This window comes from Amphiura filiformis, chromosome 8 (genome assembly GCF_039555335.1).
Source record: "Amphiura filiformis chromosome 8, Afil_fr2py, whole genome shotgun sequence".
Classification (NCBI taxonomy): domain Eukaryota; kingdom Metazoa; phylum Echinodermata; class Ophiuroidea; order Amphilepidida; family Amphiuridae; genus Amphiura; species Amphiura filiformis.
Window position 1 is genome coordinate 60,039,759 of NC_092635.1, and position 25,110 is coordinate 60,064,868.

Consider the following 25,110-nt stretch of genomic DNA (forward strand, 5'->3'; position numbering starts at 1 on the left):
ACATATTTTTCGTAAACACGAGTGTTCAACACTTCCGGGTAGGGGTAATCATTAATATTCCCGGGATTCCCTGTGACCCCGCGAGCATGTACTGTTCAGCACGTACACTACACAACGGCGCTGTGCCTCACTACTGTACCACCTGTGCATGTCGTGCTGTGTCACTCACATGCACAATGAATATTCAATGCACGTGGCTATACAGGCTGACATCGTGAAGTGTACATGTGCTACACAGTGAGCCAATGCAGAGTGCACGGTCGAGTGTTTTGCATGTGTATTTATGTTGTGTGATAGGCTGAAAGTTTATCAGGAGTAGGAGTTTAATATTAATGGCAACGAAGCGGACATTGTTGGATTTTTTTGGAGGCAAATCGGGAAATACTGTTGCTCCGGAAGTTTGTGTTGAAACTGATGATGGAAGCAGTGGGGGAAATGCAGATTCTTCTACCCAACCCGCTCAACCTTCCAACCAACATGGGCCAATGACTTCGATTGGTTGGAGTATGATGAAGCCAAGGACACGATGGGTTGTAAATACTGCCGGGCGTATCCCAAATTAGCATGCAGAATTCAGAAGTGATTTGGTGTCCGTCAGGATCTACATCGTTCAAACGTGAAACTCTAAATAAACATTCTGGAAGTAAACATCATCAACAATGTGTGGATGCCTTTCTTAGACCAACTGTATCTAAATCGGCGGTAGCTGTTGGATTTGTGAAGCAAAATGAAATCACGGAGAAGATTGATTATGAGCTCAATGGCGACCAACTGTTGAAGCTTTTAATCGCCAGCAAATGCAAAATGTGTACATACCGTACCATCCAATAGTATGAATGTATGCCTATGAATATATATGCATTCTGGAAAACATTTTTTTTTACTTGTGAGCAATAGTGATGGGCGCCTAAATTTATAAAGTTAGGTGCCATTGGCTCCTCAATCAGTTTTTGCACCGTACAGCACTGCAGAAACCCCATTGGGTTATGGGAATGCCTTGAAACATCCTCTGCATGAACTTACAAAACAACCATGTTAAACATACAATTATGGCACCCCAGAGTGGACAATATCTCATTGATACTGAGAGAAAAAAACACATTGAGAAAGAAACAAACTTCACCAAGAAAAAAAAAACACATTGAGAAAGCAAAAAAAAAAAAAAAAAAATCCATCAAGGAAAAAATAAACACACTGAGAAAAAAAAAAAATCCACCAAGAATTGAGGATAAAAAAGATTGTCAAGAATAATTAACAACACCGAGATAGAAAAACCCTGAATTGAGAAATAAAAATACACATCGAAAGTTATCAGATTTTATTTTGAAAAAAAGAAAACTAATTGAGAATTTAAAAAAAATTTATCAAGCAGACCAAATAAATGCATCAAGAAGTCTCCTCCGCAGCCAGTTTGGTTAGCCACTCCACACCAATAGCCGAACAAAAGTTGGAAAATGCCCAAATCATGCAGATGTGTTAATTAAACCGATTTAATTTTTCACATATCGTCAGCCTGCTACAATAATTTCCCAAGTAATATTTTGTAATTTTGAGAAGTACAAAATAAGGTTCAAGCATGCATATGAGACAAATTAAAGGGAATAATCAGAAATAATTAGGGTGATTCAACGTAACTGATTATCGTAGCAGGTGACGATATATGGCATTTTTAAAACTCAGGAGCAAAAAAAAAATGTTTTCCTCACGAAAGAATAATGATGACAGAGGTCTGCCGATGGACATCTTAGCAAGGATATATACTGGAGAGAATCCAAAGTGGACTGGAATACAATATATTAACAATAGATGTTTGGAATGGGGTTTTATTGATTTGAAGGGCTATAGAACATGGAAAATGGGAAAGATATGAAAAATGGGAGTGAACAAAGAGATCAGAAAGAGACAGAATGGTGATATTGATAATGGTTTGAATTTGTTTTAACACCCTGAGCACTACCTGCTGATCTAACATTTGCCTCTGATTGGTCAATTAAGTGATATCTTCACTTTAATCACCAATCAGAATGGAGATTTGCAAATAATTCACCCCAGGTTTTTTGCGTGGTGAAATTATTCTAACAATGTTGCTGATTGGTCCAATTGATAATGAAAACTTTTTTTTGACCAATAGGCAGGTAATGCGCATGTGCTTAAACAACAGGGTTACATGATAATCAGAGGAGGCTTAAAGGCATTCCTACAATGCACTGATTGGGAAATTTGATCATACCTAATCTTAAAGGCAAAGTCCTCATTGCCACACACACAAAATGATAATTTTAAAACTGCAGTCAACGGGCTAATAGTTGAGACTTATAACTTATACTTGAATTTCTTACAGGAAACATTCATATTGTCCCGCTGCATTAATTTTATTCTTAAGTCTCAATGTTTTGAATGTTAAATAAAAGGAAGAAAACACCAGATATTTGCACACAATCCCAATGCAAGGTAGGCCTATAGTCAACTATGGCACATGTGTACAAAAGCCAGACATACCAAGGTCAGAAACCCCATTGGGTTATGGGAATGCCTTGAAACATCCTCTGCATGATAATGGTACATGGACGAAAGACAAACACATACATCTGAATTCTGGAAAGAGTTTGAAATTGGAAGAACTACAATGTAGCAGAAGGATGATTTACAGATTAATATTAGCATAAAACTGAAGAAAAAAGGTGTATGATAAAACAGTGATACATGTAAAATACTGAGAAAAATCCACTGGACCAATGCGGGTGAAAGAGCTCTCAACTTGAACGAGACAGATTCTGGCGACTCTACACTTTGATCAGCTTGTAATCGGGGATTGCTAGGCTTTTAGCACTACGCCGAAAAGTAGACCCACGTTATGAGTGATAAATTTAGTTGACCTGCCTAGTCGATACTGTGCGTGTTGAATAAAGTAGACAAAGTGTAGGATCAAATGCACATTTCAAATTCATTAATAGAGACAGCTTCACCATCCTTTACAAAGCTTACATCAGACCACACCTGGAATACATGTACTGTGTCCAAGCTTGGAGTCCTGACTTCTGGATTAAAGGTACTTACAATGTAAAGGTGTAAGCCTACTCTCTCTCATCAAACTTTCCCATCAAGTGTATATGTAAAAAGCATCCTAGATTATAGATAGTTCAAACTATTTGTTTTATGATTTTTTTGCATACAGCATGTTTTGCCGAATTTATAGACCCAAATGTCAAAAAAAATTTTGACTAATTTTTTAAAACTAGTATTACTACTATAACATTAACAATAGGTCTATTACGTAACAGCACAATTTTGTATAATGGCACGCGACGCGTGGTTGGTCGAGAGCCGGGCATACATAAACATACATGGATCGAATCCATGGGTTCCTATAGTCACCCATGGAAAACAGGGTACTGAAAACCAGTACACAATGTTCATATGGGCCATGAGTTAGTTTGTTTACATTGCAGTAATTCCTTCAGAATAGTCCATACAGATTCCAAACAGATAAAACTTACCTCACATCAGTTTTAGTTGCCCTTAATAACTCCAAATTGACATGACATTGAATTCTATTTGCTCAATTTCATACCAAAATCAAGGAAAACATGGTTTTGTTATTGCAAAATAACATGAAAATCATACAGGGTCATATCTGGTCACTCCAGTAGGCCACTTGAAGTACCGTAATCAATATTGGCACTTGATGGCATGACTCAGTAACTTTCTGCCCATTGTAAGACTGATGTGTTGTAAACTTGATTGCATAACATTAAGATTGCCAACTGATGTCCTTTGTATTTGAGTTTTCAATTATGGGAGTACTTCTGTCATTGATGTAAACATTGACAAAAAATGTCAACAAAACATGCTGTACTGCACAACTCTATGCCTGTGTGTGTGTGTGTCTGAGGGCCGATCTGAGGGCTGATGACACACATTCGATGGGTGTAACATAAACAATGTTCATAACATTAAGATTGCCAACTGATGTCCTTTGTATAATTGAGTTTTCAATTATGGGAGTACTTCTGTCATTGATGTAAACATTGACAAAAAATGTCAACAAAACATGCTACTGCACAACTCTATGCCTGTGTGTGTGTGTCTGAGGGCCGATCTGAGGGCTGATGACACACATTCGATGGGTGTAACATAAACAATGTTCATGCCCGGCTACTTGATATACTTCAGCGTGACAATTTCGGTATAGAAAAAACGCAAAATTCCGAATAATCGAATTTTTAAGAATCTTACATCTTATTTTTTGTTATTATTTGATGGAAAATAATCACTGAATGTTTGGGAATGCATGAACGGGGTTCATTCATAGAATTGAGAGCATGATCGGTCATGCCCTCAATTCGCCAGCGAAGTGTTACGTGTAATCCGATTTAATCACTCTGCCAACTGGATCACGCTTCTTGAGTTTTGCACCACGATCGAAATGATTGCAACACAAAGTTTATGACCGGTACTATATAGCTATTACTATTAGTTTCTCGATCATGAGAGCATGAATGTTCTGCGTGCACTGCATATTATTAAATGTCGCAAGTTTAGTGGAAAGCCACAATAGCGCGATCGATTGTACACGCACAGGAAATGCAGCGCTACCGAAAGCGTGTGTGGTAGGCGTTGTACGCTTGACGCAATTGTCATATTGCATGCCAATTGAGCTCTCATCGAGAAACTATTATTTTAGCTATATCCTATTCCAAAAGGTGCGTGATCCAGTTGCCAGGGAGTTACGTAACCACTTCGCTGGCGAATTCTATGAATGAACCCCTAAATCACAGTCACTGTACATGTAATACTCCCCAGTGTGAGTGCATGTTATGACAGATGGAGATTTAAAATTTTAAGTAAGCTTAAAAATGTACTGTCTTCTTACCAACACTAAACAGCACCAAGAAAAACATACAGCGTGAAACTACCGCCATGACTCGCTTTAATAACTCATTCATTCCGAGAATACAAACATTTACCACTGAAAATGTTATATTTATTGATTAAAACACGCAAAGTTCATGTCACAAGACCACTTCTTTTCAGCTTTTTTGTGGCGTAGCCGACAATGACCTTTGGCCGACCCGCTAACTCGGTTTAATGGGGTCAAAGGGCAGTGACACACCTGTTGTAGTGTTTACAAACCCACACATTTCGGTACAACTTTGTCCCGGGAAAATCGTGTTTATTGACTTGACTGATTATCTTACAGACGATTGAAGAGGCAATATTTATGAAGTGTTTTGTTCCAAGTTGCCTGTGTAAGTTGTTTATTGTAGAGCATGACGAATATGATTGAATATTTACACAAATTTTTTTGTGCCAATCAATGCATTTGATTTTGTATACGTTGACAAAAAACAAGTCGATGATCAATCAGGGTGCAAAATTTGACAGTCGACGTTTCATAAATTAAATTGTTTTATAATTAGAGACAGGGATAAAAAGAATTTATCGCGTCTGATGTCACTGTCAATTACGATCTTTGATTAAAACACAGGTTAATCAGCGCGTAAAAGGAAGACCGATCTATCTGGTGCTGATCGGAGAAAGGAATTGCAGCAAATGGCTAAAAATTCCGTACTTTTACAAGGCAAAAAGCAGCTTTTCTAGGCATTGTGGACATGGTGCCTTCGGTTAAGAAAGTTTCCTACTATAGGGTCAGTCCATGTCAAAACAGACTGAGTGTACACCCACCCTCTTGGATTAGGCTAAATAAAAAATAAAACATGTTTCACGTCCGGTTTTCGAAAAAAAAGGAGGAAGAGGGGCTTTTTATTTTCTATTTTTATCGCAAAATTGGTGTAAATACCCATACTTAGGGCTGTTTTAGCGTAAAATCCGTACATACAATAATGCCTGGAAAAAGGAGGAGGCCCTTTTTTATTTGTTGTCCTGAGAGTTACACCTCTAATGATCACAAAACCTTCCTAAAATGTTTCTTGTATCTTAACAAGGCTATAGAAAGCATCCCAACTTCCTAGACATATTTTTTGAAAAGTTATAACTGAATTTCAAAAATAAAAATTTATTTGAGAAAACCTCAAAAAAGGAAGCGGGAGGGGACGTGAAACATGTTTATTTTTTTATTTGGCCTTATGCTCTCCTTTGGCTCAGGGGTACCTTTCATGGACCCCTAGGTGAGGTCAAAAGAAAAAAAATCAAATTCAATTTCGTTTCCGAATGGCGGGCCAGCTAAGTTTGGCGACCTTGACCAAAATTGGGAATTTAAGGTGTCCAAATGACAAAGCGCTCTCTTTGAGAGGCATTTTCTTCTTAATTAAATCAGTTGTGACCCTCTTTTTGATTGTTGTCACTCACTGGCTGTGTCTAAAATGCCTAATGCCAAAAAAGATTGATTTAGGAATTTCGCGATTTGGGATTTCAGAGGGGTCAAAATCAGCACTTCATACTGTTCAATCAAATTATCTTTGATTTTGAAGGACCCATGATAATGCCACAGTGCACTTATAGGTCCTAATTATGTTCAGAATGGATTAACCATGTGCCAATGTCTATGAGCAATTCAAAAAAGAGAAATTTCTAGACCCCTACAGAATTTTAGGCCCCCTAAAGTGGTTCAGCCACAAATGGCGCTTAAAATCGGCAAATTTTGACACCTAATAACTTTAGGTGTACACCAGATATGAATTTCTAGTCTTTTGCATCTGAAAGAATGTAGTCTTATGTTACTAGGAACATAAGATTTGTTTTGTATTTTTGTGTTTTGATACTTTCAAAAGTTCGTTGACCTATGAACATTTTTTCGTCATAGCGCCCTCCTGAAAGGTCTGACACATAACAAACTATACATTTTTGGAATCCTCATGACCATACGAGTAATTTGATATATTACTTGACATAATTGGGAGCATTCTGAAAATTTGACTCCCATAACCTGTACTTTATGTGCATCGTTGCCAGGAAGTGCATTTTTTTTCTTTTTTAAAATCCATACAGAGGATTAGAAAGTATTTTTTTCTTATTACTTGACTCAAGAGCAACTTGAAATATCAGGATAAATAATACAAATGGCTGTAAAGTGATCAAAAATATATAAAAATATCATACTAAAATTGGCATTTTGTACCGTGATCCTGTATGCATGGCATGTTAGGCAAAAATGACTATTTTTGAAAAGCGTCCAACTTAATACTAAAACACAAAAAATACAAAACAAATCTTATGTTCCTAGTAACATTAAACTACATTCTTTCAGATGCAAAAGACTAGAAATTCATATCTGGTGTACACCTAAAGTTATTAGGGGTCAAAATTTGCCGACTTTAAGTGCCATTTGTGGCTGAACCACTTTAGGGGTGGCCTAAAATTCTGTAGGGGTCTAGAAATTTCTCTTTTTTTTAATTGCTCATAGACATTGGCATATGGTTAATCCATTCTGAACATAATTAGGACCTATAAGTGCACTGTGACATTATCATGGGTCCTTCAAAATCAAGATAATTTGATTGAACAGTACGAAGTGCTGATTTTGACCCCTCTGAAATCCCAACTAAATTCAAATCTATCTTTTTGGCATTAGGTATTTCAGACACAGCCAGTGAGTGACCACATTCAAAAAGAGGATCACAACTGATTCAATTAAGAAGAAAGTGCCCTCAAAGAGAGCACTTTGTCATTTGGACCCCTTAAATTCACAATTTTGGTCGAGGTCGCCAAACTTTGATTGCCCGCCATTCAAGAAACGAAATGGAATTTGAATTTTTTCTTGTGACCTCACCTAGGGATCCATGAAAGGTACCCCTGAGCCAAAGGAGAGCAAAATCCAAGAGGGTGGGTGTACACTCAATCTGTTTCGACATGGACTGACCCTATAAAGACCTAAATTTTGAGATGGTTTGCGTGTCGTAAGGTGCAAAATTAACAATAAGGCGCCCGGTTTATAAATCCGCGTTCAGCAAGTCATCATCACGACACTTGTAAACAAACCGTGCTCGAATTTGATTGACAGATGACGTCAGACGTGATAAATTCTTTTTATCTGTGTCTTTAATTATAATGCATACCACTCTGTAGTGTATTCTGTCTGTCCGTGCCACGTCACTTCCGGTTGATGATGCGACTCACGGTCGAGTGAAAACAAGTCCCTGATTCGATTTTTGTTGATGATTTCTGTCATTGGTGTTATGTAAATTTCGATGGCAAATAGTCAGCGGAATCAAACAACCGTTTTTAAGTCTTCAGAGTGGAAGAAACTTACTTGATTTACCGCTTATATACTGACAAACTTAAAATTAAATTCCATGGTCGAAAGTGTCGTTTTTCCGAAATTGAATGTCACTCCAACAACATCGCTATGTAGCCTCCTTCACAGCCGGTTTCTGTTGTTCATAACAAACTGTGAGCCACATATGGTCGCATGTCATGAGGTGGTCCATTTTGTGTTACATGGTCAAAATGGTCAAAAAAATATTTTTTAATATGTTATAGATATTGTAAAACTACAACATCTCATACCATTTTTACCTCACAAATGTTTATCGTTTTGGCGTAATTGCCTAATTATTAAGTAATTAGCCCATAGGCCGCAATGTAAATCAAAATTTTCAAATGCGTTTTTCTCAAATTGGACCTTATTCACATAAAATACCCTACAACAAATGTCTTAAGTTGGATTTTGTCCAATGTGCTAGGATATGTTCACAACATAGTGATGCATCAATCTCACCCTTCAAAAAAAATGTATGTAATCGCGTTCATGATATACAGGGTGCACCAAAAAAAGTTGATATTTTTTAATTAAAATTTAATTAATCATTCATATTTTCCCAACACTACTTCCTACCATTTTCAAAATGCAAAAATTAGTTTCCTTGTGCATTAATGTGCAATTTCCTTTTAGAAAACGTATACATTTATCATGATACAGTGAATATTAAAGGAGATATGGCCCTTTGCAGTTTTTGCACGTGATTGCATTGGCTTCTGTGCATTTAGAGGCAACCCATGGTACAAAATGTAATGAGAAACTAATATGGAATATGAAATTGATAAATTTTGAAGTCAATCTTGTTTCTTTGAGTAATTGGTTCTAAAATGAGGCATTGAAAAGCTCAATATGACAAGGGGTTATGAAAAAAGATACAATAATTTATTCAAACCAACACTATGGAAATCTTACATTTTCCTATGTTAATAGTACCTCCTGATCCACGTGCTCCTGATCCACGTGCTCCTCCACCCCATCAATTTTCAATTCCAGCTGATGCCATTTATTTAGGTTGACTCACTTTTCAGTACTAGTTTACACAGTTTTAGCCCTATTCTTTAGCTTTAAAATGAGACCCAAAGTAGCTCAATAGGACAAGGGGTTAGTTCAATATGACATTTTTCATTCGCCTACATTCGGAAAATTGTAACACCTCCACCTTTTTGGGGTACCAACTTCTGACATGCGACCATATGCAGTTTGGGCCCGAGACTAGAGATAGCCCGGATGTTGGACCAGAATAGGTAATTTTATACTCCATCGCTGAGCGATGAGTGATTGGTACGGTATTTGACCAAGGAGTTGTACAATGTATGAGTCAGTGTGCTTCATGCTTCTCCCAAATGCAACAAATGAAAAAGTATGTGCCTCATTTGCAAGATGTTGAAGAAACCAATGACAATGCTCAATGCTCAGCTTATTGTCTCTGTTTATGAAGTATATTTAGGATTTGTAATTTAGGGGTTCATTTATATATTTTCATGACATTAAATTAAAACATGATTTTCTTTCATTTTCACTACCTGGCGATCGCACATCCGGAACACCAGGCATAAATGCTGTTTATGCCCTGCTCTCTACCAATCACGCGCGCTGTTACATAGCGTATATGAATTGTAATTTACAAGCTTATGCAATGTACATGATCATGATGATGTATGTTAAAAATAACATGTCATTCATTGTCGACTAAATGACTGAATGACAATATTTAAAAAAAACCAAAAAACTGTAATGTACATGTACGTTCCACAATTTTATAAATTTATTATGATACTCCTGGTTGAAGAATTATTTTGATTTTATTTTAAAACTTAAGCTGGTTTCATACTACCCTGCCGCTTGCCGCTGAGCGGCGTGGCGCACGCGCATTGAAGATAAACGGACACAATCAAGGCTTGTCATTGGTGGAACGCCTGCCGCTTGCCGCTGCATGGCAAGCGGCAGGAAAGTAGGCCTATGCTGGCGGCATTAGTCTTAAAAAGTCAGTCATAATATGCATAAATTATAATTTTGATAAATAAGGGAGTTTTTTGTGATTCTAGCATCTCATGCATGATCTTCTTTGTGATATGCAAACAGTTTATTTCCAAAATTTCAGATGATTCTGATTTTGCCTAGAATTACAAGTTATACTCTATGCATTCATTACATGATAATTTACAACATGCCACGGGGAATGGGAATTTACATGCATAAACAATATAATGCGTTTAAAATACAGTGTATCTGAAGTCAAAAATCATCATCGAGGCTCTTATTAGGTGGGAGTGGTGTTAATTACCATTTTATTAATCGCCCGTACCCCTTTTAAGCACCCACCCAGTGACTTTCCAACACAAGCATATTGTGATATTAATTTATTAACTGCCATGCAAATCTGAATCATGGTCTGAAACATATGACACTGATGATGATGGATGAATATTTTAGGCCTTTTTTACGTATGTAAAAAATAAGCGCCCACCCAAAATTACTTTGTTAAGCGCCCTGGGTGGTTAATGGAACAAATACGGTACTTTGAATTATAGTAAGTGTTTTTCATGTTCTATTGTTCTTGGAGCTGTTATTAGTGGGGTTAGAAAGTGCATCAACCTTTTTTCAAGATTCCCTGGAGGAAGTGTCTGGTTAGGCCAAGAAAAAAAAATTGTTTGCTTGCCCTCAATTGAATTTTAACAATTGGGTCGGTCGGTCGGGATTTCTTTTTTTTTTTTTTTTTTTTTTTTAATTACTAGTGTTACTAATGTTTGTATTAATTAAGGCTCAAAATATGAAAAATCAGACAATTTTGGTGTCAAAATGAATCAACTAACATTAGAAAACAACTAAAATGTTGAACACAAGCTCTAAAATACATTTTTCTTACATCTTCAGAATGCAAAAATTTGAAAAGAAAAAAAAACTTTTTCAGGAATTTCCAAAAATAGGGTCGGTATTCTTTTGTACAGTAAATAGGAAAAAAACTTTTTCTGATTTCCAAAATTAGGGTCGGTCGGTTGAGGGCAAGCAAACATCTTTTTTTTTTTTTGGCCTTATCAAAGGCAATGAGCATTGCTGAGAAAGAAGTATATTGTGTAGTTAAAGCAACAATGTTAGATTTCTGACAACTTTTTTTTCATTAGTGATGAATAAAATTAGTTCAGTATCAGAACAATTTGCTTTTGGGCTGAAAAATTGACTTTTGTGCAGTGATCATTTTGATTGTGGTTCCAAACACAGATAGCATGAACCAGTTAACCTGGCAATGATTGATTAAATTGACGTCACATTACGACGGTGAAATGTGCCATATGGACTTGAAAATTTAATTACAATTTTTTTGTATAATTTCTTTTTTTTGGTTTTGTTGTGTGTAATTTGGCAGTACTTAGAGACTGTTCACAAGCACTTGTTGTTAGGGGGCCTGATGCAAACAGGGGGACCTTAAAATTTTTGACCCTCCTAAGGGGGCCCTGAAAAAAATGACCACAAATTTTATTGGGAAAATTAAGCAGATATGCTTTTCTATGGGGTCGGGCCAAAAAGGGGGGCCCTGAAATTTTTGAGATCTGAAAAGGGGGGCACAATGAATTTTTTTTGCATCAGGCCCCCCTAACAAGTGTTCGTGAACGGTCCCTTACTGGTCACCTCTATTACTTCTAGAATCTGTGCTTCTATGCAGGTATTTATATTCCTCTCAAGGGTACTTGTTAGCCCCAGGGAATGTATAAATTTATGTTTATTGCAAATTCAGCTTCACATAAAGACACAGGGTAATTTTATATAGGCCTATTTAGACTGTACTGGTAGCTGCATCAGTAAGGGATGAGGAAATTAGCAAAGAGTAAAGCTCAGAGTCTAATATTGAGGGACTACATGTATGGGGTATCATGATGATGATGGTAATATCAGCTAATGATTTCAGAAGTTGTTGGGTCTCATATTTAGCGGGCTGGCATTTTCTTCGAAAGGGGGTCCCATATATGTCGGTGACTGGAGTAAATTTTTATGACCCCCCCCCCCATCACGGGCAAAAATTTGTACGACCCCCCCTAGGGTAGAAAATTTTATGACCCCCTTCCACCTACAGACTTGACAAATATTCATTGCCGGAACTAAGGCACGGAGCGCGCCAAAATCCAAGAGTGAAGAAAGTGCATGGAGCGCGTTGAAGCTTTTATCGTAAGTGTAAAGAAGGCGTGTGGGGCGCATACAAATTTTGCATTACATGTATATAGCTATATATTGCATGCACAATTTGATTGTGAAGTTAAAGATTGCACACGCTGAAAATTTTGGGTCACCAGCCCTTAATAATTCTATAACCCCCTGTTTTGGGTGTTAAAAAATTATAGCCCCCTATTTTGGGTCTAAAATTATACGACCCCCCAGTATATTTGGGACCCGGACCCCCCCCCCCCCTTCTGAAGAAAATGCCAGCCCCCTTAGCATGTTTAGGTGATATGGTATCATCTCACTCCTTTGCTTTGCCATGTGCATTTTCAGAGGAAATTTCATGTTAAATGGGTGTGTCTCTATTTACCTTTTGCACCATACTTGTATTAAACTTAGAATTGCATTTTATTTTGTCCATTTTGTTGTTGTTTTTGTTGTTTAAGGGCGTACTACACCCATATACTGGTTTGATTGGTCTAAATAAATATTTTTTCATTTATAGCTAGGCGATATATGCACGGATCATGTGAAATAAAAAAACATATGAAAAAAAGAAGAAAAAAAGTGCTTTTAAACAATTGTAGTAAGTCATTTTTAAAAGCATGTAAGCTACGTTGATACCGATGCCACCAATAAAACGAGAAGATTTGCCCCTTCATTTTGCATACCACGTTGTCCAATTTTTTTTGTAATTTCTTCACAAAATGCAAAAAATGCAAAAAAAAAATCAATGGTGTAGTACCCCCTTAAAACTTTCTGTACATATTTATCATCAATTTCAGGAGCCATGTAAAATCGAGCTGTGCTGGGGTGCTAGATTTAAAGTCAGCAGTGCTCTTTGACTTCAAAGTAAGCACTGTGCAGGCATAAGGGTTTACTAACCCAGAGTATTTTGGGGAGCAGTATAACCTATCAGATGTCTAAGCAACAATTAAATGGTGGAAACGGAATCTTGTCAAACGCCACTAAGGAAATGGTGGTATCAAAAGATGAACTAGGTAAGATGATATGGCATGTGGGTTGGGCTATTCCAGATGAAATCCATACACCCCGGTGGAAGACATGACCTAATAATATTCCACAGAGGTAGTGTAAATTTCAAAGACTAGTATATACTTGACTAGTCGCAGGGTTATCTGATTGGGTGACTCCATTTGCAATCTACACTCCCTCTGTAGGAGAATATCATCATGTCTTCATATATGGGGTGCATGAATTGTGTATAGCCCATTTGGAGTCTGTCCACTAGTGTCCAGTGATTGGTGGACTCGCAGTGTAGCTGTTAAACCAGGTCAGGTTTTGAGGAAATACACAAGTCCTTTAATGCACAGTGCAACTGATTTAAGCCATGTGCTTCCTTGGAGAAAAAAGTGCCCTCCAATCATGACATATAATTACGAGCGTGAGCAGCGAGCTCAGGCTGGTCAGTACTGGCCATTGATTGACTAGTTGAGATTTTGCCATGGATCTAAACTAAAGTACCGTATTGGTCCGAGTATAGTCCCACCCGTTTTTTAGGTGAAAATTTTTCACAATTGGGGGGTGAGATTATAATCGAATTTCAGAGTGTCACTGGACCTAGACCTAGATGCTAGGATCATTCATGGTTGACCTAAAAAAAAAAAAAAAATTCAAGATGTTTTGTATTTTTAATATGAAAATTGATATTTTGTATTCATGTCATACTCCATTAATGATATCAAAATGCATTCAAATTCAGATTCTTCTTTCCCGGATCTTGTGGCTTATTTTTGGAAGATCTCCATAAGTCTGCACTTGTCATATGTCCTTTCCAATGGATTGAAATGATATGAAAATATGGAATACAGGTTGATTTTTCTTGAAAATGAGTCATCTTGATTAAAGAACAGTTCAAATCATTTTAAAATCAATATTGATGTGCTCTACAAATAAAACTTAATAATAAAAAAAGAAAATAGTTTACTCTACGCTACAAATCATTGATATAGATGACAGTTCACACCTTGCATATAGTTATCATGTAGGATCAGCAGTACAAAGGAAATCCCCATTTTCCAAATTACCACTGAAGCTTTAAATTCAGGTCTACCTCATGTCACAACATATCCCTAGTATTAAGACAGAGCTGTCAAACTCACTGGCATCAGGGGAACAGTGTAGGGCATGATTCATTGATAAACATTTTAGTCTGCAAATTGTTTTGTATGTGAGTACTTGTATGTAGGTGTCTAAGGGGCTACTCATTCTCCATCAGTTGTCTTCCAAGACAGGCATACTTAATGCCTTCGACAGGTGCTGATTTATATTTGTGACACTATCGCTCCATTGGGGCCAAAGCAGGTATTTTTGAAAATAAATGTTACTATATATATAATCATTACTACCTTATATACAAACATTAGGCTATCATATACATACTTGGTTCTAAAATTCTTGAAGTTTTGTATTTTCTTATATATTATTTGTTTGTTTTTTACTCCATATCTCAATTCCAAATTTGCATCCTTTGCTCGCCATCATGACCAGATTGTGTCACATTTATAAGTGGGTGTTAAATTTTATTCAGCTGAGAAATATCCATATAATTCCTAAATCCTAAACTCTGGACGTCCATGAGGCGCTACACACCTGCAGAAAGAATTTAGCCTGTAGGGTCCCTTATTTGCGGTATTATGTCAGGTCCACGGAGTGGCAATTAATTGTTATATGATAAAAGTTCACTGCACAGTTTCAAATGTGAAATGCCAGTCCTTGCTTGCCTGTGTAAAATCCAAGGGTCTACATTTGCAGGTAAATTTTTATTATGAGTAGGGGTGTGGGGGTGTGTGTGTAGGAGGACGAGGGTGAATTAAGGTACTTCAAGCAAGAAGTCAATCATACTAAACATAGAATCAGTATATTTTTCTGAATTTCCTCTAATTTTTCATTTGCTATCCCTCATTTAATAAACCTATAACATGGTACATTTGTAGCTTGAAGCATGGTCTGGGGAGGAAATAAAAGGAGGAAGCCTCACATTGCCTTTGTATTTCCTGGCTGCAATTTGTTTGTATTATAGTCCCCCAGGCCAATATATCTAATCAACGGACAACATTATTTGTAGTTGTATATGGAGCTCACCCAAAAGAAGCAGAAATATGGCATTTTTATTGAACAGAAGTATTGCTTTTATCAGCTAAACAATTAATTAAATTCTATAATATCCTTACTTTGTGATGTCTTTAATGAAAATGTTTTCGGAAATTTGTCAGGTATTTTGTGGTATATTAAGAAATTTGGGAAGCAGCAAAGTTGACTAAATTTCATGTCATGTTTAGTTTTTAGCAAAAGTCCTATAGCTAAAAAAATGCACCATCAATTGGGCACTGATTATTGCATTGCTATCAATCAATAAGGCCTATGCAGCAATTGGCTGAATTCCAAAATTGTAAAAATTATTCAAATTAATTCTTTTGCACCTTAGTTAGTACATAGACCATTTGGTCTATGGTTAGTAGCATAGTTGTGCTAACATAGCTTGCTAGTGGTTATGCTGAAAGCCATCTATTAAAGGCTAAATAGGACATTTTTACAAGAAATCGTAATGTGAGTAGAATATCACTACTTCATACACTCCTAAATCAAAGCAGCCAATCAGCAAAGCTGTTAGAAAAGTACGAAACATGCATTGATTGTGTATATTGTGCACTCCGCGTACTACGCAAGAGTGTTTTTTGCGCGTTCAAGCGTCGCTGTAGGATTGATTCATTTTTCGGGCGGGTTGATGCATTTATATTTGGTTCTGTTTTCCAACATTTTTAATGATAATTTGTTATATAAAAAAGTAAAAATCACGTGTTTTTTCTTCGTCGTATGAAATAGATTAATAAACTTGTATTACTTATTGCTCGAGAAATTAGACAAAATATGCACTTATGCTGATGTTGATGTCGTCTAATGCACCCTCTTCGGGCTCGTGCATTAGACGCATCAACATCAGCGGCATGCATTATTTTGTCTAATTTCTCTCCCAATAAGTAATACCGCTCATTAACCTATAATTATTAGGTGGTACTACACCCCTTGATAAATTTGTGACTCAAGACAAGCGGTACATTATTTGAGGTACCGCTAGAATGTACCTCATTTCTTAACATATATAATGAACTCCTTGTCTTGAATCAGTGAGACTTTAATGTACATTTATATTATCTCCCAATCATAATATCCTCTGAAACAAAACGATGAAGAGTGTACATTTTATTTGTTTTCTTCTTTCTCAGACTCTACAGAGCATCACCATGTCCTTCTCACCGGAGTAGCTGTGTCGGTTGCGTCATGCATCATAGTTGCCTTTGTTCTCATATCCTGTATATATTTTAGGTGAGTTGTAAAAAAAATATGGAACTATAATCAGACCAGTGATGGCACCAGGGGCCCCGGACCAGGGGGGATGTCCCCAATCTTGGGCTTTACCCCTTCCTACTTTCCTACCAGTCAAAATTAATTAGGGAAATTTTGACTTTTTGGGAAAATGACCAAGTAGAGACATTTTTGGGGTCTCCCCAAAAATTCACCCCCTAATGACCCCAAGAAAATACGGGGCCACCAGTACTACTACTGCATCAGACTAATTGTGTGCTTTCCTTTCAATAAAACAAAAACAAAATGAGGCTCACATAGACAGGTGTGTTCCGTTCTGCACTTCCAAGTCAAAAGGGCTATATTCCAGTTGAAATTCATACAGCATTCAGTGAGAGCAAAATAATAAAAATATATGTGGGGTCATTTGGTGAGAGATGTGAGACAGAGACGTACCGGGATTTGCCGACTCCAATGTTCATTTTGTACCATGATTATTTGAGCCACGGCGCTCGAGAATGTGATAAGCGGGGGTGTAGGAGCAACAAATTATTCATGACGATGCGTGAGATTCTACTCATTTTCCAGCTTTTTGTGTGAGCTTTACTACCTTGGCGTGAGATTATACTACCTTGGCGTGAGACCGTGAGAAAGTGACCCAATGCGTGAGACTCACAGCCAATGCATGAGACTCACGGCCAATGCGTGAGAGTTGACAGCCCTGAATTAGGGGGGCATTGGATGAGACCATCATGACCTTCTTAAAATGTGGTATTTGGGTATGAGCCACACGTAGGCCTCGGACATTGAATTTCTAGTTTCAAATTATACTACCTTGGCGTGAGAACGTGAGAAAGTGACCCAATGCGTGAGACTCACGGCCAATGCGTGAGACTCACGGCCAATGGCCAATGCGTGAGAGTTGACAGCCCTGAATTAGGGGGGCATTGGATGAGACCACCATGACCTTCTTAAAATGTGGTATTTGGGTATGAGCCACACGTAGGCCTCGGACAATGAATTTCTAGTTTTAAATGGTTTCAAATGGGCTTTTAAAAATCAAAATAAGTAATAAAATCAGTGATAAATGAAAGTTGCTGTTCAAATTGAAAAATGATGGCATTTGGGTGACAGATTGAATTAAATGGAAAATAAGGCTCTTTGCGTGATAGCGTGTGTTTTAAAAAACAAACATGAGGTCTTTGGTTGATAGTGATGCTGACATAGGGGGGTGGGTCTTAACAGCGCTACATATTGCACATACATGTCACCTCCAAAATGGGAGTGCCCAGTAAGGTAGGGACTGAGTCCGGAATTCGAGTCCCCGGCAGGAATTCCATGCCCGGATACCGAAATTCAAAAAAAAAAAAAAAAAAAAAAAAAATTTTTTTTTAAGTTGTTTTTTTTTGGCTTTGTATTTTCCTATTACCTGGACCTAAATGCTAGGATCATTCATGGTTGACCTAAAAAAAAAAATTCAATTAAAAAAATTCAATGCATTTTGAAATCATTAATAGACTATGACATGAATACAAATTATCAATTTTCATATTAAAAATACCCGCCCGCCCGAAAAATAAACGGGTACCCGGGCACAAAATTACCCGCAAATCCCAACCCTAGTGCCCAGTGCCCACATCCACCCCCATCTCCAGGAGAAAAATACAAGACATATAACCTTGGTATTGGTTTGTACAATTTGTGTTAATACAAGGAACAACATTATAATGGAGACCACAATTAAGTGACATAAGGTAAGTAGTGTCTTGGAAATAATATTGTGAGTGTGTTTGCTACTTGGAATGACTCCCCATTTGTATGCTGCAAGGTTCATTGACTGGGCTAGTCCAGTTGAAATCTGCACCCCTATGGAAGACAGGGCCTTTATGTTCCACACAGGGAGTGTGAATTTCAAATAGGGTGGGGTGAGTGGGTGACTCCATATGACACCAACACCTATGTGGGAGATTAAGATCATGTCTTCTATAGGGGGTGTATGGATTTCAACTGGAATAGCACATTTCTGAAGAAATTTAATTCATTCCATTTCTTTCCCTAGTTTTAAGGATAACCACAGGGATCAAAATAACTAATGACACCAAAGTATATGGCACCTGGTACCTTAAGATTTTGACTTGGTGCCCTGGACAGTTGCCAATTTTGAATTAAAATGTTCATTCTTCAGCACTTCAGTGCTTAGTGCCCTTCTTGTTCCCTTTTAAATTTGCTTTGAAAATTGGTACCCTTGAAATGTGAAATTTTGATCCCTGAATCACTAAAGATCCTTTTGAAGGCATGCACCATCCCTATACTTCATGTATAGACTTATATTTGATAGTGAAGGGTAACACAATCAAGAAGTATATTACAGTAGCCTAACATCATAGGAGCACAGGGGGCACACCCCCCTCGGAGCACAGGGGTACATCCCCCATTGGAGTAAAAAAAAAAAATCATAAATTCCATAAAAAATCCCAAAAATTAAATAGTGCCCTCCAGCAAAACCAAAAGTCCCCTTTCCTTAAATGTTTAATTGATTTATATTAACCCTAACGCCAAATGTGGTTTTTGGCTATCGGACCAGAAAGGAGGAACGAAAAAGGAGAGAAGATAAACAAATTTTTGACTTGGCACCCCCGGGATTCAAACCTTTGACCCCTTGGGTGCCACGCACAAGATCACCAACTTGTAGCTACTGGGGTTTGGCTGGCCCGGCCAGCGATTCCCTGGGTACATATGACTTCGGCTGATTGCGTCATGCCCGACATGTGCAATGCATTCATGCGCAGTGGTTTTCTTTGTAAAATTTCATAAGATTTTTACAAGTTAGGGTTAAAAAATGCTTCCATAATGAAATTTGAATTTGTTGATTGACAGAATTTGATTTTAAATTTGATCCCTATTGACATGTTCAAAGTCTTAACTTGACCCTGTTCACAATCACAATGCATGTACCAATTCAACCTCAGTTCATTACCTTAATATTTCCTTTTGGTGCATGCAGTTTTGTGGTTTCAGTTTTAGAGATCGTATGATTTGGTTCCTAATAACCAAGTATTCAAATTTATGGTAATTTAGCATTTTCTTATTCAATATTTCAGCTAGCTTGCAAGACGCCATTTTACATGTATATTTCCCATTGCTTTTATGTATCTTTACTTCCTTTATTCTTGTGTTTTTAAAGGAGTACGAACTCCTTGTTTTTTTTGTGTGTGTTGATGTTTTTGCTTTAGTTACTATTTTTGTCTATCCTGAACTTGTTCAGAAAGAGAGTATGCAATCACTACTGTTTATGTAGGTGCTAATTTGATTCAAGTTTCATAAAATAAATCCCATTCCAAAAGTATCACTACTAGTGAACTCAAACTTGGTGGTGATGATCATTGAGTGGGCATTTATGGTGACCTCAAAGATGTTGAGGTCAGGGTCATCTTGGGGTCAAATGTGGTCAATAGACAAAAATACTAAAAATCTTATCTAGATCATTACCAAGGTTACCTCTTATGGGAAGGGTCAAGTGGGGTGTGGGTGTCAAGGAAGTCAAAGGTCACACAGGGGTCAAATACATACTTTTTTTACCAAAATGGCTGCTGATTGGGCAAATACTTCCTAAAAATAAATTTGAAAGAGTGGGGGCTACATTTAAAAACAAGTAGAGGTAATCCAACAGCAAAAGTCACCTGGAGGTCAAATTGTAAATTGCTCTGATTTGACAGAAACTTTGTGGAAAATATGCATAATCACCCTTTTGCAATCATGAATGCTCAATTCTGGGGAGGTTACAGCACCATCGGTGCTCATGTTTTATTTGTGCCTGCTACCAGTCCCTGCATTGACAATCCCCAGAATTATTGACTGGAATTTGTTTCATTTGTGCATGTAAATGTTCAGTTCTCTTCAGTAATTATTGGATCATTTTGCCGATCATGCCTTATGATGCCTGATCAAGCCTATGAGCACCGATTTGATAATGTTACAAAAATTGTTTTGTGTTGTAACAGAAAATGGAAGTACAGAAGACGCCCAGCAGAGGATGCTGCCTTTTACACCAATGCTGGTTTTGATGATTTCCCACATGGTCCATCAGATCTTATTACATCAAAGGTATGTAAAATAAAAGTCGGAGATAAAGAAAGTACTGTAAAAATCCGATAGGTAGCATTATGTGCTTACTATCGAGCGCTTTTAAAACATGCAAACATGAAGAGCCTCATCCACAAAAGTGTAAAGGGTTTTGAGCAAATCATTGATACATATAGTTATATATGAACAAGTAAACCTGCAAATGTGTGTCTCAACCCCATTAGCTCAGTTGGTAAAATGCCGGACTTTGGTACAATTTCATGTTTACAAAAGCGCTTGATAATATTAAGCACATATGCTAACTATCAAGTTTTTATGGCAATTCACATCTGACGATAATGTCTATCAAACTCCCCACAGCCTGTGATTGGTTATTCTTAAACACTTGAGAACGTTCCTGCAATCTTATTGGTTCTTACCCAGCTTTATCCGTGTGATATGACATGATATCACACGGGACAGCGCATGTGCGTCGACGCGATACGCATACTCGCTATTTGGACCAATCGGAGGCGCACAGCAACAACAGGACTGATCAATTTTAAGCCCTAGGTAATTCCTTGCAAAATCTAGGATTTAATTTGATTAAAATTTGTATGATATTTTTATTTGAATTGAAGTGTTTAAGAATGAGAATAAAGGTATTGTTTTTAGCCGCTGGAGTGCATCTATCGTCTCATATAACACGGGCGACATCATTATTTTGGGCTGGTATTTATCTGGTGCCTTCTTTGCAGAAAAGAAGTTTGCGGGAAATGGCAAGGATGTTGGTATTAAAACAAGGCAATAAGTAACGTTTCTAGGCATTGTTGACATGTATGATGCCTTCAGTAAAAAAGTTTTCCTATCACTAAGACCTAAATTTTACCCAGGTAACTAAACACCTGAGATACGGCATACTATTTTTGTCTCGCCTGATAAGGCAGGAGACTATATAATCACTTTTCCATATGTAGGGGTGTGTGTGTGTGCGTGTGGGGGTGGTGTGCGTGTGTGTCACTGTGTGACAAATTTGATTAAAGTTTTGGTTTTCGCCTATTTTCTCGGAGACTAGGAGTCATACGCTTTCTCAAACTTGGTGGGTGGGTGCATCTTGACCCGAGACAAAACTGGTTTGTATTGGTTAGTGGGTCAAGGTCACTGAGGACCTCTAGAGGTCATCTGAGGTCAAATTAGTAAAAACTGTCGTATGGGCATGAAACTTGGTAGGTACAGTCAACATTTCAAGCCAAATTTTTTAAGGTCATTTCACGGTCACCAGGGGTCATCTGAGGTCAAATTAGTATAAACTGTCGGATGGGCATGAAACTTGGTGGGTACAGTCAACATTTAAAGCCAAATTTTTGGAAGGTCATTTCGGGGTCACCAGGGGTCATCTGAGGTCAAATTAGTAAAAACTATCGGATGTGCATGAAACTTGGTGGGTACAGTCAACATTTAAAGCCAAATTTTTGGAAGGTCATTTCGAGGTCACCAGGGGTCATCTGAGGTCAAATTAGTAAAAACTGTCGTTGGACATGAAACTTGGTGGGTACAGTCAACATTTAAAGCCAAATTTTTGGAAGATCATTTCGAGGCCACCAGGGGTCATCTGAGGTCAAATTAGTAAAAACTGTCGTGTGGGTATGAAACTTAGTGGATACAGTCAACATTTAGAGCCAACGTTTTGGAAGGTCATTTCAGGGTCACCAGGGGTCAAATTAGTAAAAACTGTTGCATGGCCATGAAACTTGGTGGGCACAGTCACCATCAGCCAGATAATCGTGCCTAGCCGATAACCGCCAAATTCATTTACCTCGACCAAAAGTAATCACAAAAGCAGGCGGTTGCGAAAGCAGGCGAGACTCGTGGTTCGAGAACCGCCTTGTTTTTTGACGTTGTTCTGAGAAGAACAATTTGAGACCACTTTGATCAAATTTTACCCCTGTGGATAATGGTGAAGACCAAAATTTGACAATTGACCTTTATGCATATAACTCCAGAACTGTACATCGGAGATATGTCAAACTATACTTTTTCTGAATCACTAATTATGAGAGGAATTTTGGTATGGGTTTTACCCAGAATCAATCAATTTTGACATTTGAGCCCTGCGTAATTGACCATTTTTGTTTTATGCAACATAGCATTTTTCCCCAATTCCCTTTCTTGTCCTTTTTGGATATCTTTTAGAGATACTTACAACAAAAAACATTGATGTTCCAATTTTGTCTGGCTCAAACATAAATTGACTCGTCTATTGGTGAAATAGGGCCATGGTTTAGATGATGAATTTCCCAGAATGCACCATTTTATTTAATTGATAACCTGTACAATATCTTGTATTTCCATACAGAAATTGAAGCAGGATGCATCTATTCCTGAAGTGTATCCAAACAATGCAGCTGCGCTATTCAATCTATCAGACTTACCCCCTCACCCTGCAGCTCAATTCAACAAACCATACCCATTGCCTTATCAACTCGACCCGGAAGGCTACGTAGAACAGAACCTGTACGCGTCTCGCTCACCTAAAAACTCACCGCATAGGGCGATGAGCAAAAACAACGGAGGAATCGCCTCTCAGAAACCGGTACCTAACAACAACTTATCCCAGGTACATCCCACCGCTGTTGCTATGTCACATGATAGGTCACATGACGTCATGTTCAGCAATCCCGGTGCTAGTGAGATGGATTTTACACAGAAGGATGAGAGGGTTGATAGCGTGGATGGGGTAGAGTCTGGGTATGAGACTATTGATTTGGGAGAGACGCCGGATGAGAACCAGGATGGTTTTGTCTTGGCCAATCCAGCAGCATTTAAAGAATATGTATAGGTAGACAAAATCTGGGAAGGAGTTAAATAATTGGACTATTCCATTTAAAGTTCACACTCCCTCTGTGGAAGATTTTGGACTTACCTTCCATGGGAGGAGTATGAATTTTAAATGGAATTAGCACATTTACAAACTGTACTTGAAACTCAACCTCTGTCTGTGGAAGATTCTGGTTGATGTTTTTTCAGAGGGTGTATTAAATTCAAATGGTGCTGCCTAGTGCCTAATGTGTTCATTCCATTTAAGATTCATACTCCCCCTGTTATATTACTTCAGTAAGGGCTCTAACTGAAATTCTTGACACAGGACTAAGGCAGGAATCCTCTCAATGCATATATATGTGGCATTTTGGGTATTCTAGTTGAAATCTAAACACCCCTTCTGGAAGACATGTCCTTAATCTCCCACAAGGGGGTGTAGACTCCCCATTCAGGTAACCCCCATCTGAAATAAACACTCCCTGTGTGGAATATTAAGGTCATGTCTTCCATAGGGGGTGTATGGATTTCACCTGGAAATAGCCTGTTAGTTTATGAGCACCCATGATTAACTTCAAAATTATTCTTTGTTCAGTTGTGGTTAGATTCATGATATTCACAAAAATAAACCTTTGGTGAAATGTGACCGTACAGCACGAATGAGCCGTAAATATCCTCAATTGTATTCTGAGTTACAGTGTAAAATGGGCATGAAGGTCATATTCATAGGTATTTCAATTTGGTGCTACGTGTATCTCATTAAATGAGGTACACGTAGCACCAAATTGAGGTACCTATGAATACGACCTTCATGCCCATTTTACACTGTAACTCAGAATACAATTGAGGACATTTACGGCTCATTCGTGGCTGTACGGTCACAAATTATAACCACTTATTATACAGTACTTTGTGCACAAATACCATTTACAAGGAAAAAAATGCATCTTAGCACCAAAATCAGACTGGGAAATTAGTATTTCAATGCAATTTACACAAACATTATTATATCCATTTATGTCATAGGAAAAGATAAAGGAAAATCTGAACTTATGTTAAGGTAAAGGTTTATATGCCTTTCTTTACAGGCAGCAGTGTCCATCTCACTTTTGGAGCAACTTGGGGCCAGACTTCTCTCTGTATATTGTTACTGGGAGAAGGGGTCTGCCACTCACCCTGTACAGCAAGTATGTTTACCTAGCGAGCATACGCCGGTACCCATTTACACCTGGGTGAAGTGATGCAAACAGGATTAAGTGTCTTGCCCAAGGACATAACATGTTGGTTGCAATACGACTCTAACATGCAACCTGCGACCCCTATGATTACGGGTCTGATCACAAAATACTTCATTCCTAATTCACTGCCATGTATGAAAAGCACTGTACATCATAGAGGAAGTTTTGAGGCATTGGGATCCTTGCTGACAGCATATAGAATCAATGATGAATAAATACATGTCTAAACGGTCGCTCCTGGTGGGACCAGGCTCAAACAAAATGCTCAAGCCAGGCTAAAAAAGACTGTATTGTTCA

At 37.8% G+C, this 25,110-nt stretch overlaps 2 protein-coding genes across 2 annotated transcripts in view; one reads left to right on the forward strand and one right to left on the reverse strand.

Moving 5' to 3' along the window:
• Window positions 1-5,034, reverse strand: part of LOC140159640 (heparan-alpha-glucosaminide N-acetyltransferase-like) — a 36,783-nt gene extending 31,749 nt beyond the window's left edge. The window contains exon 1 of the mRNA XM_072183135.1: window positions 4,874-5,034. Within this exon, the coding sequence (XP_072039236.1) occupies window positions 4,874-4,946 (73 nt within the window). The 5' untranslated portion in view covers window positions 4,947-5,034. The remainder of the gene's footprint in view (window positions 1-4,873) is intronic.
• Window positions 5,035-5,112: 78 nt separating this feature from the next.
• LOC140158323 (uncharacterized) lies at window positions 5,113-24,211 on the forward strand. The gene is made up of 5 exons (XM_072181418.1): window positions 5,113-5,249; window positions 13,156-13,371; window positions 16,618-16,717; window positions 20,698-20,800; window positions 23,115-24,211. The coding sequence occupies exons 2-5, from the start codon at window positions 13,290-13,292 to the stop codon at window positions 23,595-23,597; spliced, it is 768 nt and encodes a 255-aa protein (XP_072037519.1). The 5' UTR covers window positions 5,113-5,249; window positions 13,156-13,289; the 3' UTR covers window positions 23,598-24,211.
• Window positions 24,212-25,110: the final 899 nt, after the last annotated feature.